The sequence below is a fragment of the Zophobas morio genome, unplaced genomic scaffold (genome assembly GCF_036711695.1).
Source record: "Zophobas morio isolate AGI-343-1 ecotype UQ-CSIRO unplaced genomic scaffold, CSIRO_AGI_Zmor_V1 ptg000030l, whole genome shotgun sequence".
NCBI lineage: Eukaryota > Metazoa > Arthropoda > Insecta > Coleoptera > Tenebrionidae > Zophobas > Zophobas morio.
This window is the reverse complement of record NW_026972135.1, coordinates 3,744,145-3,756,989: the sequence shown is the minus strand read 5'-3', so window position 1 is coordinate 3,756,989 and position 12,845 is coordinate 3,744,145. Positions and strand designations below refer to the sequence as shown.

Sequence of the window (12,845 nt, the reverse complement as noted above, 5' to 3'; positions counted from 1 at the left end):
CACGTTTCCATTTCTCTGTATACACTTAGGTACCATTTTCCGTTACCTGTTCTACCATTTCAATCAACCTAAAAACACCGTCATTAGAAAAAAGCAGCGTCACAAAATTCCAACAAACCTAGCCACCGTTAAATTTCTAATATCCTTAAGTGACAACGAAATCCCAAAATCTAGCTCCAAAATTTGGACAATCTGTGCACCCCCAATGGAGTCTATACCAACTTGAGCCAAAGTACTTGTCATATTAACGTTTCTAACATCCTTGATTCCCAAAACATGAGCGACTCTCTCTAGAATACCCTTTTGTTCAGCGTGGTCAACATTCTTTTCAGCAATCACGGTACTGGAAACCACAGGATTCGGTTGGTTTAGAACCTCATTTAAAACATCGAAGCAAGACGACAGTTTTTGGGGTACTAAACCCTGGAATGGTACTTTGTCTGGTTTAGAAGACACACCAAGCTATAATGGACATGCATTAGTAAAAACGTGTCAGTTGATTTGTGGTACCATACATCTTCAAGTGGACCCCACTGTATAACCAAACCGGGTAAACCATCGTTTCGTCTTTTTTCGCAAATTCGTTCCACAATAAAATTCGCCATACCAGAATTATTCTGACAAACCGTAGAAAACGTGACAAAATATCTACAAAAACAGTGATAGATTTTTACATCAATTCTGTTAGTAGGTACCTCAAATTCTGACAATTTTCTCTTGTGATTTCATCCAAACAAGACGCAATTCTCGATCTTAGTTTGGATGGTTCTAGGTTAAAAATGCCATCCACGGGTCCCAAATTACTTGCTTCTTGTACCAGTTGATAACACCCTCCTTTCGTGGTTGCGTCTCTGGTGGAAAGTACCACAGTCGCACCACGAGATTTCCACAATCTACGACAATCTTATGAATTCAAATTATGACGGTTGTAAAATATTGACCGAATTTTTCGTGCTTGGTACCCCGTTTGGAATCGAGATTTCGCTACTAGTACGATTTTTGTGGCATCATTTGCCACCAGCCAGTTCGCAAGCTCTAACCCAAAACCGTCTAAACTTTCCACTATTACGTACGATTTGTCTTTGTGGCAGCAAAATCTAGTACCATTTGACGTTCTGGGTCCTTCGTGTAAGGGTAAATATCTATAAGTACCCTTTTTATTATTATTGTTGTCTCTGGTACCATTCACCCGTATACAAGGTTCGTGTTTCAAACCATTCTGCACTATACTAGTCAATTTTGATTTTTCTAACAAAATCAGTTTCTCGTCTTTAGTAAAATGTTCCGTCAGTACTTCCAAATTGTCAATTTTTTTGCAGTCAAAATGACGGTCTTCTCGTGCCAAAATAAAACCACGATCACCAAGTGAAGTCAAAATTTGGTTCAAAATGCTTGGTTTTTCTAACACTTTTGTGGCTACAACCAGAAGCAAATTCTGCGATCGGGTTAAAGGAACGTTCTTTGGGTACTTCTCGAGGTCGGTTTTAGTACTAACTGTAAAGTCAGAAGTTACCAACGGCATCTCGTTTAGTATTTGGTGCACTGTGGGAAGTGAAGGTTCAACTTTATTATTGTCGTCAAAAATTTCTACTGCGTTGATATTGTCTTGGCCAGATTTTTCAACTATTATTTGTGTGTTGACACGTAATGAGTTTTCCAAAGTTAGTGCAACCACGTCTGGAATAAACACATGTTTGGTCAGAACTGGCGTCTGGTGGGACTGGATTTTGGTTCGTTTTGTGGCGACACCATAGACTTCGACTCCTCCAGATCTAGACAAAATGGTTAAAACAAATTTTGACTAGTTTGGACAAATACTTAATGATTTTGCAGTTCTTGTAAGCAAAAAAGGGACACGTTTTTTTCGCAGTCACATGATTGGGAGCATCTATGGTCAATCGTCGTATACCAACCGGAATACAATGACAATTCGTGTCGTCCTGAAGCACCGCTACTTGAAGCAGACTGTCTAAGAACGTTGTCCAATTATTTTCCCACCGTAACAACCCTGTGCTTACGTCAACATTGCACTTCTTAACCCCTTTAAACAAACCACCATAGTTGTAATTTTTGAGATTCAACTCTTTATAAATATCGTCTTCAGTCAAAATTTCGGTTGGATCTTCGTCACCACAACTACAACTCGGGATGTCAATCTGGTACATTTTGACATCTTCGGGTACAAAAATTCTTCCACAGGCCACGACGGTGTTGTCTTTGCACACTTCAAAATTTCCACTACCCAGCAAAATTGACACGAAAACTTTAAGCTTGACTTTGTCATTTTTGGGCATTATGAGAGGCTCCAAGAAGTGACAATTTTCAAAAACCACTGCCGAATTTAACCACGGTTTGAAAGTTTGCCAAACCAGATGTAGAACTTGGCTTGCCGGAACGGTACCAACTCCTGAAATTTTGTCAATTATTTGGGTCAAGCGTCTCAAGGGTCGTACCGTCGATTTGATAGCCCGTCAAGTACTCGTAGTTTTCGTACGATATTTCGTAAAGTCGTTGCAGTGAATTGGAGTCCGCGAATTTATAAGTGTACCAGTTTTTGTTGTGGTTCCATTGGACCAAGTGGGATATCATGGGTGTGTTTCGTGGTACTGGGAACTTCACGTTGGGGTAGAGTTTGTGAATTTGGGGGTTGTGTCCGCGTTGGTGTAGTCTGAGGAAATGTTGGATTGTCAAAACGTGGTACTGACGGTCGAATACGTACCTTCCTAGTATTTGTAGGAAATTTGATGATATATTTATGTCGAAAGTGGTACTTCGTAGAGGTTCGTCTGAAATATTCAAAACGGTGGCTTGCTTAGGAACGGGGACTTCGTCGAAGTACTTTGGGTGCGTTTGGTCTACAAACTAAATATTGATGGACAGTTGGAACAAAAATTGGTAACAGTACCGGTAGTCAATATTTGATAGGCTCTTGTTATTGTCTCTTCCAAGTCAATTTTTGTGTCGTGGTAGAGGGTTATTAGATGGTACAGCGGATCGTCAGACAATGGTGTTAACTCAATCTCTAGCAATTTTAACACTTCGACCACCCCCAATTGAACTGCGAAAGCAGTCAAAGTTGTATCCTTCTTCAAATTAACTAAAGCTTTGTCAAAATTTGGTCTTTGCTCCAGGAAACCCTTAAAAATCCTGCAATACAAACGTAACTACTTTGATACGTCACATGTTAGTAGTACCTTTCCGTAGTACTTTTAAAAAGCGGCACTTTTAATAAATGCCTCCCTAAAACCTTAAATCCATTTTCAAAGGGTCCAAAGAACACGAACAAATCCCTTCGTCGTTGATTGTCGAACTTGACCGAAATCTCCTTCACTCCGTCTTTTTCCAAAACGGCAAACCCTCTGAACACGTGACCATTGACATTGTCTTTGAAAATTTGCTGCAGCAAACTTATATAGTTTTCATCTGGTTGTTTCGCCACGTCGTCTAGTAAGTCCAAAACTGCTTCTCTGCTCCTTCCACTAACCAAGACTAATCGTGGAAAGTCAGTTCGTGCCAAAGCATCGTCAATTTTTTTGTTTCCGAAACGTTGTACGATCAAGTGGGTAATGCCACCTCCCCACCCAAAACAATTAATACCAACGTAGGCATCTTCTGGTAGTATTTCCACTTTGGTGACCACTCTCATTCGATTTTGTTCAAAACCTTGGATTCCTTTTTTCAGTTGTTTGACGTTAATGGTGGGTGGGATCAACCCGGTTTCCATGGCGATGATGACTTTGATAAGAGAGCAAAGACCTGAGGAGGCTTCACTATGGCCGATATTGTTTTTGACAGCTCCTACGAGCAGAGGGGTTTGACGCTTTTGGGCAATGGCGGTGTCAATGGAGTCGGATTCGTGTGGATCCCCGATTTTGGTACCGGTACCATGAGCCTCCAAATAACTTATAGCAGATGGGTCAATTCCAGACTCCGACAACGTGTTTTGCATCAAGCGGGTCTGCATCTGAGGCGATGGTACTGTTATGCCTTCCAGTTTGTAACCATCACAGCCAACTTTAATATGGGCAACCTTACAACAAAGAAAATACAGGGGTGCCAAAATTTAGAATTATAATCACCTTTGCGTAAATTCGTCTAGCACTTTTGGCTCTTTGGAGGAAAATACAAGCCACTGCTTCGGATCTAACGTACCCATTGGCATCTTGGTCAAACACTCTGCTTATGCCCTCAGGACTCAAAATTCCAATCCTGTTCAAAAAAATTTACCCAGATGCTAGGAGTATAATTTTAGACGACTTACTCTGCCAACTCCCGACTGACTTCTGGGTGTTGGAGCAAATTGCAAGCAACCACTATGGCATTATCGCACTTCCCTAACCTCAAACTAGTATTGGCCATATCCAACCCAATGAACGAACCACTACAATCCATCTCGATCCCACACGAAGGTCCCCTCATTTTCAAGAAGTAGCTAATTCGGTGCGAAATATCTGCAGTCGAACAGGCCGTGATCCGAAATTTCCGTCTTTTGGTATCCCGTAGAACAAAAACGTCGCTAAAAACGGGAGCCGTGGCTGCAAAAACCCCAGTTTTGGAGCCTCGTAACTCCGATGGGTTGACTCCAGCGTCTAGGATAGCTTCCACTGCAAGCTCTAGCGATTTTCGTATCATGGGGCTCATGGCTTCAGCTTGACCATGGTGCACCCCGAAAAAACCACCATCGAATTTTTCTATGTCTTTGATTTTTCCGAATCGTTTTGGGACGCCGGGTAGATTAACATCCCAGCGCCTGTTGTCTTCGGTGGTGAGATTAAGTTGGTCGAAGAGGTTTTTCTGGAGTTCGTAGACATTGTTGGATTCGGGGAAACGGCCGGAAATTCCTTATGAGATAACTGGTAATCACAATAGGAAAAAAGTGTCAAATTTTACCTGTGATGACAACTTCGTCTCCTGGGGGCGGCGACGATAACCACCTGCCAAAATCATAATCAGCAGACATGATAGTCAAAGGTAAACTGTTACATAACTAGGACGAGACAAAATTTAAATATTAGTGCGCAAGGTTACCAGGACGCGGTAATTAATACTTGTTTTTGCTAAAGGTGTCTACAGTAGGTTTCAATTGACGAAAATTTTTCAGCGAAATCGATTTTTGGTTTCTAGAACTTGCCCCCTTGACGATTTGCACTCCTAGTTTGTTTGAATTTTGTCCAAATGGCTTGGGCACCCGTTTCTTTACGATAATTCTCACTTTTAAAGTGTTCTGCAATTGGAATCACGTATAAAATTTTAACAAATTTTAATGCGGTGAACTGGGTGCTAATGACTAAATTCAGAACACTGATTTAATTTTTAGTACATTCATATCCGTGGTGTGAGTAAACAAGGTCAGGGTGAAACAAGTGTTTTAATGACTAATAAGTTTGGTGGTAAATACTTCCCACAACATTCATATATCTAATTTTGGAGACGCGTAATTAATGTAATTATTTAAAAATTTTTGCACAATATTTTTTATATAATTATCAATTTTTTCAAAATTTCCTATACCTTTGGGGTCGTGGATGTAAACAGTTGAAATGAATCACAAAATTTATATTTGTTAGTAAATGTCGCAGTTTTTTCCATGTTGTGTTCACCACACTGGCATGAACTGTCACACTGGATTTTTAATTGCCTTAACAAAGCTGAATTCGGGCCCTCATTTCGAAACTATTGCATAATTGATAAGTGCAATATTCATGATTGCATTTCATTTTGCAATTTTAATTGCAGATAATTTTGTAAATATTTTGTTTCAAATAGGTTCCCAAAAAGCAAAACGGTTTTCAAATAGTCTAATAAGAAAAGTAAAAAAGATTCCTGGATTCTAAAAATCTAAAGTTTTTAACCATTTTGAAGAGTCTAGGGATTCTAGATATCGTAAAACTTTTAGTGATTCTAAAGAGTCTAGAAACTTTAAAGATTCCAAAAGATTTTAATTATTTTGAAAACGCTAAGAATGCTTCTAAATGTTCTAGTCTACAAAGACATCAAAGATTTGGAAGATTCTAAAGATTAAAAGCTTGTAAGCTCCTTGAAATATTTATAGAATTTAAGCTTCTAGAAAATCTGAGAAGAAAGTCAATACTCAAAAAGGATCTACAAACCTAAAAGAGCTCTAAAGTTCCTAATAAGAAGCTCCTAAAACATTCTAAAGTTCCCAAAAATATCTACTAAAGATTTTTGAATCCTAGAAAGAAGAAATGCTAAAAATTATAGAGATCCTAGAGATTTGGGACATTCTAGTGATTCTAGAAATTCTATATATTTTAGTGGTTCTAGCGCTTCTGGATGATTCTAGAAGTTTTAAAGATTGAAAAAGATTCTAATTATTTTGATGGATATTATAAAAAAAATAGAAGTCTTAATATTATAAGCATATTTTAAAATTATAAAGATTTTATCCACTTCAAGATTCACTAATTTGGGAATCCTAGCGATCTTAAAAAATTCAGTCATGATGATATTCATTATGAGTAAACATTTCAAAAAGTTGTTTAATATCATTAAAATGTTAAAAATTTTAAAAATCTCAAACTACGAAAATTCAAAATATCGAGATTAAGAGTTATGTAAAATGTAAATATTCGGAAAATTCTAAATATAACAAGGCTTGAAAAGTATTAATTTAAGATTTAAGATTGTAAAGACCTCAAGGGCTTAAAGAAATTAGAAATTCTCAGGTTTCTAAATCCTAAATTTATATCATGATGTCTTAAATGGATTTTAAATTAAAAACCTCTGAAATATTGAAATCACAAAGATCTCAAAAATTCTAAACATCATAAAGATCCTAACGATTGTAGAGGTCCTAATCCACAAAGACATCAAAGATTTCGAAAATTCTAAAAATTCAAAGTTTGTAAGCTCTCTGAAATATCTTAAATAACACAAAAAGATTCTACAAACCTAAAAAAGATCTTTAAAGTTCCAGATCAGAAGCTCTTAAAACATTTTAAAGTTCCCAAAAACATATACCAAAGATTTTTGAATCGTAGAAAGAGTAAAGATCTTGAACATTATAGAGACACCAAAGACGCTTAAAATTCTAGAGATACTAGGAATTCTAAAAATTATAGAGATCCTTGAGATTTGGGACATTCTGCATATTCTAAAAATTCTAGTGATTCTAGAAATTATGTATATTTTAGTGGTTCTAGAGCTTCTGGATGATTCTAGAAATTTCAAAGATTGGAAAAATTTTAATTATTTTGAAGATGCTAAAAATGCTAGGATATTAGAAAAAAAATTCTTAATATATATATAATAAGTATATTTTAAAATTATAAAGATTTTAGGAACTTCAAGATTCAACAATATGGGGATCCTAGCGATCTTAAAGAACTCAAAGTCATGATTATATTTATTATGACTACTGTAAACATTTCAAAAAGTTGTTTAATATCATTAACATATTAAAAATTTTAAAGATCTCAAACTGTGAAAATTCAAAACATCGATACGTAAAACGTAAATATTCGTAAAATTGTAAAGACCTCAAGAACTTAAAGAAAGTAGAATTTCTCAGTTTTCTGAATCGTAAATCTACATCATGATGATCTTAAATATCTCGTTACTTAAAAACTCTGAAACTATTGAAATCACAAAGATCTCAAAAATTCTAAATATCATAAAGATCCTAACGATTCTACAGGTTCTAGTCTACAAAGATATCAAAAATTTTGAAGATTCTAAAGATTCAAAGCTTTTAAGATTCCTGAAGTATCTTATAGGTTTTAAGCTCCTAAAATATCGCAGAAGAAAGTCAATACTCAAAGAGAACTCTTTAAACTTCCTAATAAGAAGCTCTTAAAACATTTTAAAGTTCCCAAAAACATATACCAAAGATTTTTGAATCCTAGAAAGGGTAAACATCTTGAACATTATAGAGACACCAAAGACCCTTAAAGTTCTAGAGATACTAGGAATTCTAAAAAATTATAGAAATCCTCGAGATTTGGCACATTCTGCATATTCTAAAGATTCTAGTGATTCTAGAAATATGTATATTTTAGTTGTTCTAGAGCTTCTGGATGATTCTAGAAATTTCAAAGATTGGAAAGATTTTAATTATTTTCAAGATGCTAAAAATGCTAGGATATTAGAAAAAAAAAGTATTAATATTATAAGTCTATTTTAAAATTATAAAGATTTTAGGAACTTCAAGATTCAACAATATGGGGATCCTAGTGATCTTAAAGAACTCAAAGCCACGATGATATTTATTATGAGTACTATAAACATTTCAAAAAGTTGTTTAATATCATTAAAATGTTAAAAATTTTAAAGATCTCAAACTGTGAAAATTCAAAATATCCAGATTAAGAGTTACGTAAAGCGTAAATATTCGGAAAATTGTAAAGACTTCAAGAACTTAAAGAAACTAGAATTTCTCAGGTTTCTGAGTCTTAGATCTATATCTTGATGATCATAAATAGATCTTAATTTAAAAACTCTGAAAACATTGAAATCACAAAGATCCCAAAAATTCCAAACATTATAAAGATCCTAACGATTCTAGAGGTTCTAGTCTACAAAGATATCAAAAATTTTGAAGATTTTAAAGATTCGAAGCTTTTAAGATTAATGAAATATCTTATAGATTTTAAGCTTCTAAAATATCTCAGAAGAAAGTCAGTACTCAAACAGAACTTATTAAAGTTCCCAATAAGAAGCTCTTAAAATATTTTAATGTTCCCAAAAAGATATACCAAGGATTTTTGAATCCTAGAAAGGGTAAATATCTTGAACATTACAGAGACACCAAACACGCTTAAAATTATAGAGATATTAGGAATTCTAAAAATTATAGAGATCCTCGAGATTTGGGACATTCTGCATATTCTAAAGATTCTAGTGATTCTAGAAATTATGTATATTTTAGTGGTTCAGCTCTAGATGATTCTAGAAATTTCAAAGATTGGAAAGATTTTAATTATTTTGAAGATGCTAAAAATGCTAGGATATTAGAAAAAAAAAATAAAAGTCTTAATATTATAAGTATATTTTAAAATTATAAAGATTTTAGGAACTTCAAGATTTCACAATATGGGGATCCTAGTGATCTTACAGAACTCAAAGCCGCGATAATATTTATTGTGAGTACTTTAAACATTTCAAAAAGTTGTTTGATATCATTAAAATTTTAAAAATTTTAAAGACCGCAAAGTATATATGAATATTCAAAATATCAGGATTTAAAAGTTCCGCAAAACGTAAGACTTTGAGAGTATTAATTAAATATTGTAAAAACTTCAAGGACTTAACGAAACTAGCTTGATGATCTTAAATAGATCTTAAATTAAAATCTCTAAAAATATTGAAATCACAGAGGTCTCAAAAATTCTAAACCTCATAAAGATCCTAACAATTCTAAATGTTCTAGTCTACAGAGATATCGTAGATTAAGAAGATTATAAAGTTTCAAAGCTTGTAAGCTCTCTGAAATATTTTATAGATTTTAAGCTCCTAAAAAATATGAGAAGTAAATACTCAAAAAAATTCTACAAAACTTAAAAAAGCTCTTTAAAGTTCTTAATCAGAAGCTTTTAAAATATTTTAAAATTCCCAAAAATATATACCAAATGTTTTTGAATCCTAGAAAGGGTAGAGATCTTGAACATTACAGAGAAACCAAAGACGCTTAAAATTCTAGAGATACTAGAAATTCTAAAAATTGTAGAGGTCCTAGAGATTTGGGACATTCTGGATATTCTAAAAATTCTAGTGATATTTTTCTGTATATTTTAGGGGTTCTAGAACTTCTGATTATTATAGAAATTTGAAAGATTGGAAAGATTCTAATTATTTTGAAGATGCTAAAAATGCTAGAAAATTAAAAAAATATATAGAAGTCTAAATATTATAAGCATATTTTAAAATTAGGAAGATTTTAGGAACTTCAAGATTCAATAATGTGGCAATCCTTGCGATCTTAAAGAGCTCAAAGTGATGATGATATTTATTATGAGTAATGTAAACATTTAAAAAATTCACTTAATATCATTAAAATTTTAAAAATTTCAAAGACCTCAAACTGTGAAAATTAAAAATATCGGGATTTGAAAGTTCCGTAAAACGTAAGACTTTGAGAGTATTAATTAAATATTGTAAAGACTTCATCTACAGCTTGATGTTCTTAAATAGATTTTAAAAAGATTTTGAAGTCAATAAGGATCGTAGACATTCTAGAGAACCTAAAAGTTAACAATATGAAAAACTGAAAATTTTTATTGAAATCACAAAGATTCCAAAAATTCTAAATGTCATAAAGATCATAACGATTGTAGAGGTTCTAGTCTTCAAAGATATCAAAGATTTCGAAGATTCTAAAGATTCAAAGCTTGTAAGCTCCCTGAAATATGTCATAGATTTAAAGCTCCCAAAAAATCTGATGAGAAAGTAAAGACTCGAAAAGATTCTACAAACCTAAAAAATGCTCTTTAAAGTTCCTAATAAGAAGCTCTTAAATCATTTTAAAATTTCCAAAAATATATATAAAAGGTTTTTGAATCCTAGAAAAGATGAAGATCTTGAACATTATAGAGACACCAAAGATGCCTAAAATCCTGGAAATACTAGAAATTTTAAAAATTATAGTGATTCTAGGGATTTGGGACATTGTGAATATTCTAAAGATTCTAGTGGTTCCAGGAATTCTATATATTTTAGTGGTTCTAGAGCTGCTGATGATTCTAGAAATTTTAAAACTTGGAAAAATTCTAATTATTTTGAAGATCCTAAAAATGCTATGAAATTAAAAAAAAAGAAGCCTAAATATTATAAGCATATTTTAAAATTATAAAGATTTTAGGAACTTCAAGATTTAATAATGTGGGGCTCCCAGCTATCTTAAAGAACTCAAAGTCATGATGATATTGATTGTGAAGAATGTATATATTTCAAAAAGTTGATGAATATTATTAAAATGTTAAAGATTTTAAAAACCTCAAACTGTGATTCTCAGGTTTCTAAGTCTTAAATCTAAATCTTGATGATCTTACTTAGATCTTAACTCAAAAACTCTGAAAACATTGAAATCACAAAGATCCCAAAAATTCTTAACCTCATAAAGATCCTAACAATTCTAAATGTTCTAGTCTACATAGACATCAAAGATTAAGTAGATTCTAAAGATTCAAAGCTTGCAAGCTTCCTGAAATATCTTATATATTTTAAGCTCCTAAAATATTTGAGAACAAAATAAATATTCAAATAGATTCTACAAACCTAAAAAAGCTTTTTAAAGTTCCTAATCAGAAGCTCTTAAAACATTTTAAAGTTCCCAAAAATAGATACCAAAGACTCTTAAAATTCTGATACTAGAAATTCTAAAAATTATAGAGATCTTAGAAATTAGGGACATTCTGAGCATTATAAAGATTCAAGTGATTCTAGAAATTCTGTATATTTTAGTGGTTCTAGAGGTTCTGGATGATTCTAGAAATTTCAAAGATTGGAAAAATTTTAATTATTTTGAAGATGCTAAAAATGCTAAGATATTAGAAAAAAAAAGTATTAATATTATAAGTATGTTTTAAAATTATAAAGATTTTAGGAACTTCAAGATTCAACAATATGGATCCTAGCGATCTTAAAAAACTCAAAGTCATGATGATATTTATTATGAGTACTGTAAACATTTCAAAAATTTGTTTAATATCATTAAAATGTTAAAAATTTTAAAGATCTCAAACTGTGAAAATTCAAAATATCGAGATTAAGAGTTACGTAAAGCGTAAATATTCGGAAAATTGTAAAGACCTCAAGAACTTAAAGATACTAGAATTTCTCAGGTTTCTGAATTTTAAATCTATATCTTGATGATCTTAAATAGATCTTAAATTAAAAACTCTGAAACATTGAAATCACAAAGATCCCAAAAATTCTAAGCATTATAAATATCCTAACGATTCTAGAGGTTCTAGTCTATGAATATATCAAAAATTTTGAAGATTCTAAAGAATCAAAGCTTTTAAGATTCTTGAAATATCTTATAGGTTTTAAGCTCCTAAAATATCTCAGAAGAAAGTCAGTACTCAAAAAGAACTCTTTAAAGATGCACCAAAGATTTTTGAATCGTAGAAAGGGTAAAAATCTTGAACATTATAGAGACACCAAAGACGCTTAAAATTCTATAGATACTAGGAATTCTAAAAATTATAGAGATCCTCGAGATTTGGGACATTCTGCATATTCTAAAGATTCTAGTGATTCTAGAAATTATGTATATTTTAGTGGTTCTAGAGCTTCTGGATGATTCTAGAAATTTCAAAGATTGGAAAGATTTTAATTATTTTGAAGATGCTAAAAATGCTAGGATATTAGAAAAAAAATAAAAGTCAATATTATACGTATATTTTAAAATTATAAAGATTTTAGGAACTTCAAGATTTAACAGTATGGGGATCTTAGTGATCTTAAAGAACTCAAAGCCACGATAATGTTTATTATGAGTACTGTAAACATTTCAAAAAGTTGTTTAATATCATTAAAATTTTAAAAGTTTTAAAGACCTCAAACTATGAATATTCAAAATATCAGGATTTAAAAGTTCCGTAAAACGTAAGACTTTGAAAGTATTAATTAAATATTGTTAAGACTTCAAGGACTTAACGAAACTAGAAATTCTCAATTTTCTAAATCTTAGATCTAAAGCTTGATGATCTTGAATAGATCTTAAATTAAAATCTCTGAAAATATTGAAATCACAGAGGTCTCAAAAATTCTAAACCTCATAAAGATTCTAACAATTCTAAATGTTCTAATCTACAGAGATATCGTAGATTAAGAAGATTATAAAGATTCAAAGCTTGTAACCTCTCTTAAATATTTTATACATT

General features: G+C 32.4%; 1 protein-coding gene across 1 annotated transcript in view; it reads right to left on the bottom strand.

Moving 5' to 3' along the window:
- LOC135137991 (fatty acid synthase-like) overlaps positions 1–12,845 on the bottom strand; it is a 37,782-nt gene continuing 24,937 nt past the window's right edge. The window contains exons 9-22 of the mRNA XM_064067794.1: positions 5,512–5,614; positions 4,891–4,934; positions 4,262–4,841; positions 4,080–4,209; positions 3,195–4,030; positions 2,906–3,147; positions 2,720–2,855; positions 2,454–2,668; positions 1,819–2,407; positions 942–1,772; positions 696–893; positions 516–648; positions 119–462; positions 1–68 (exon numbers count right to left, since the gene is read on the bottom strand). Of these exons, the coding sequence (XP_063923864.1) occupies positions 26–68; positions 119–462; positions 516–648; positions 696–893; positions 942–1,772; positions 1,819–2,407; positions 2,454–2,668; positions 2,720–2,855; positions 2,906–3,147; positions 3,195–4,030; positions 4,080–4,209; positions 4,262–4,841; positions 4,891–4,934; positions 5,512–5,614 (4,424 nt within the window). The 3' untranslated portion in view covers positions 1–25. The remainder of the gene's footprint in view (positions 69–118; positions 463–515; positions 649–695; positions 894–941; positions 1,773–1,818; positions 2,408–2,453; positions 2,669–2,719; positions 2,856–2,905; positions 3,148–3,194; positions 4,031–4,079; positions 4,210–4,261; positions 4,842–4,890; positions 4,935–5,511; positions 5,615–12,845) is intronic.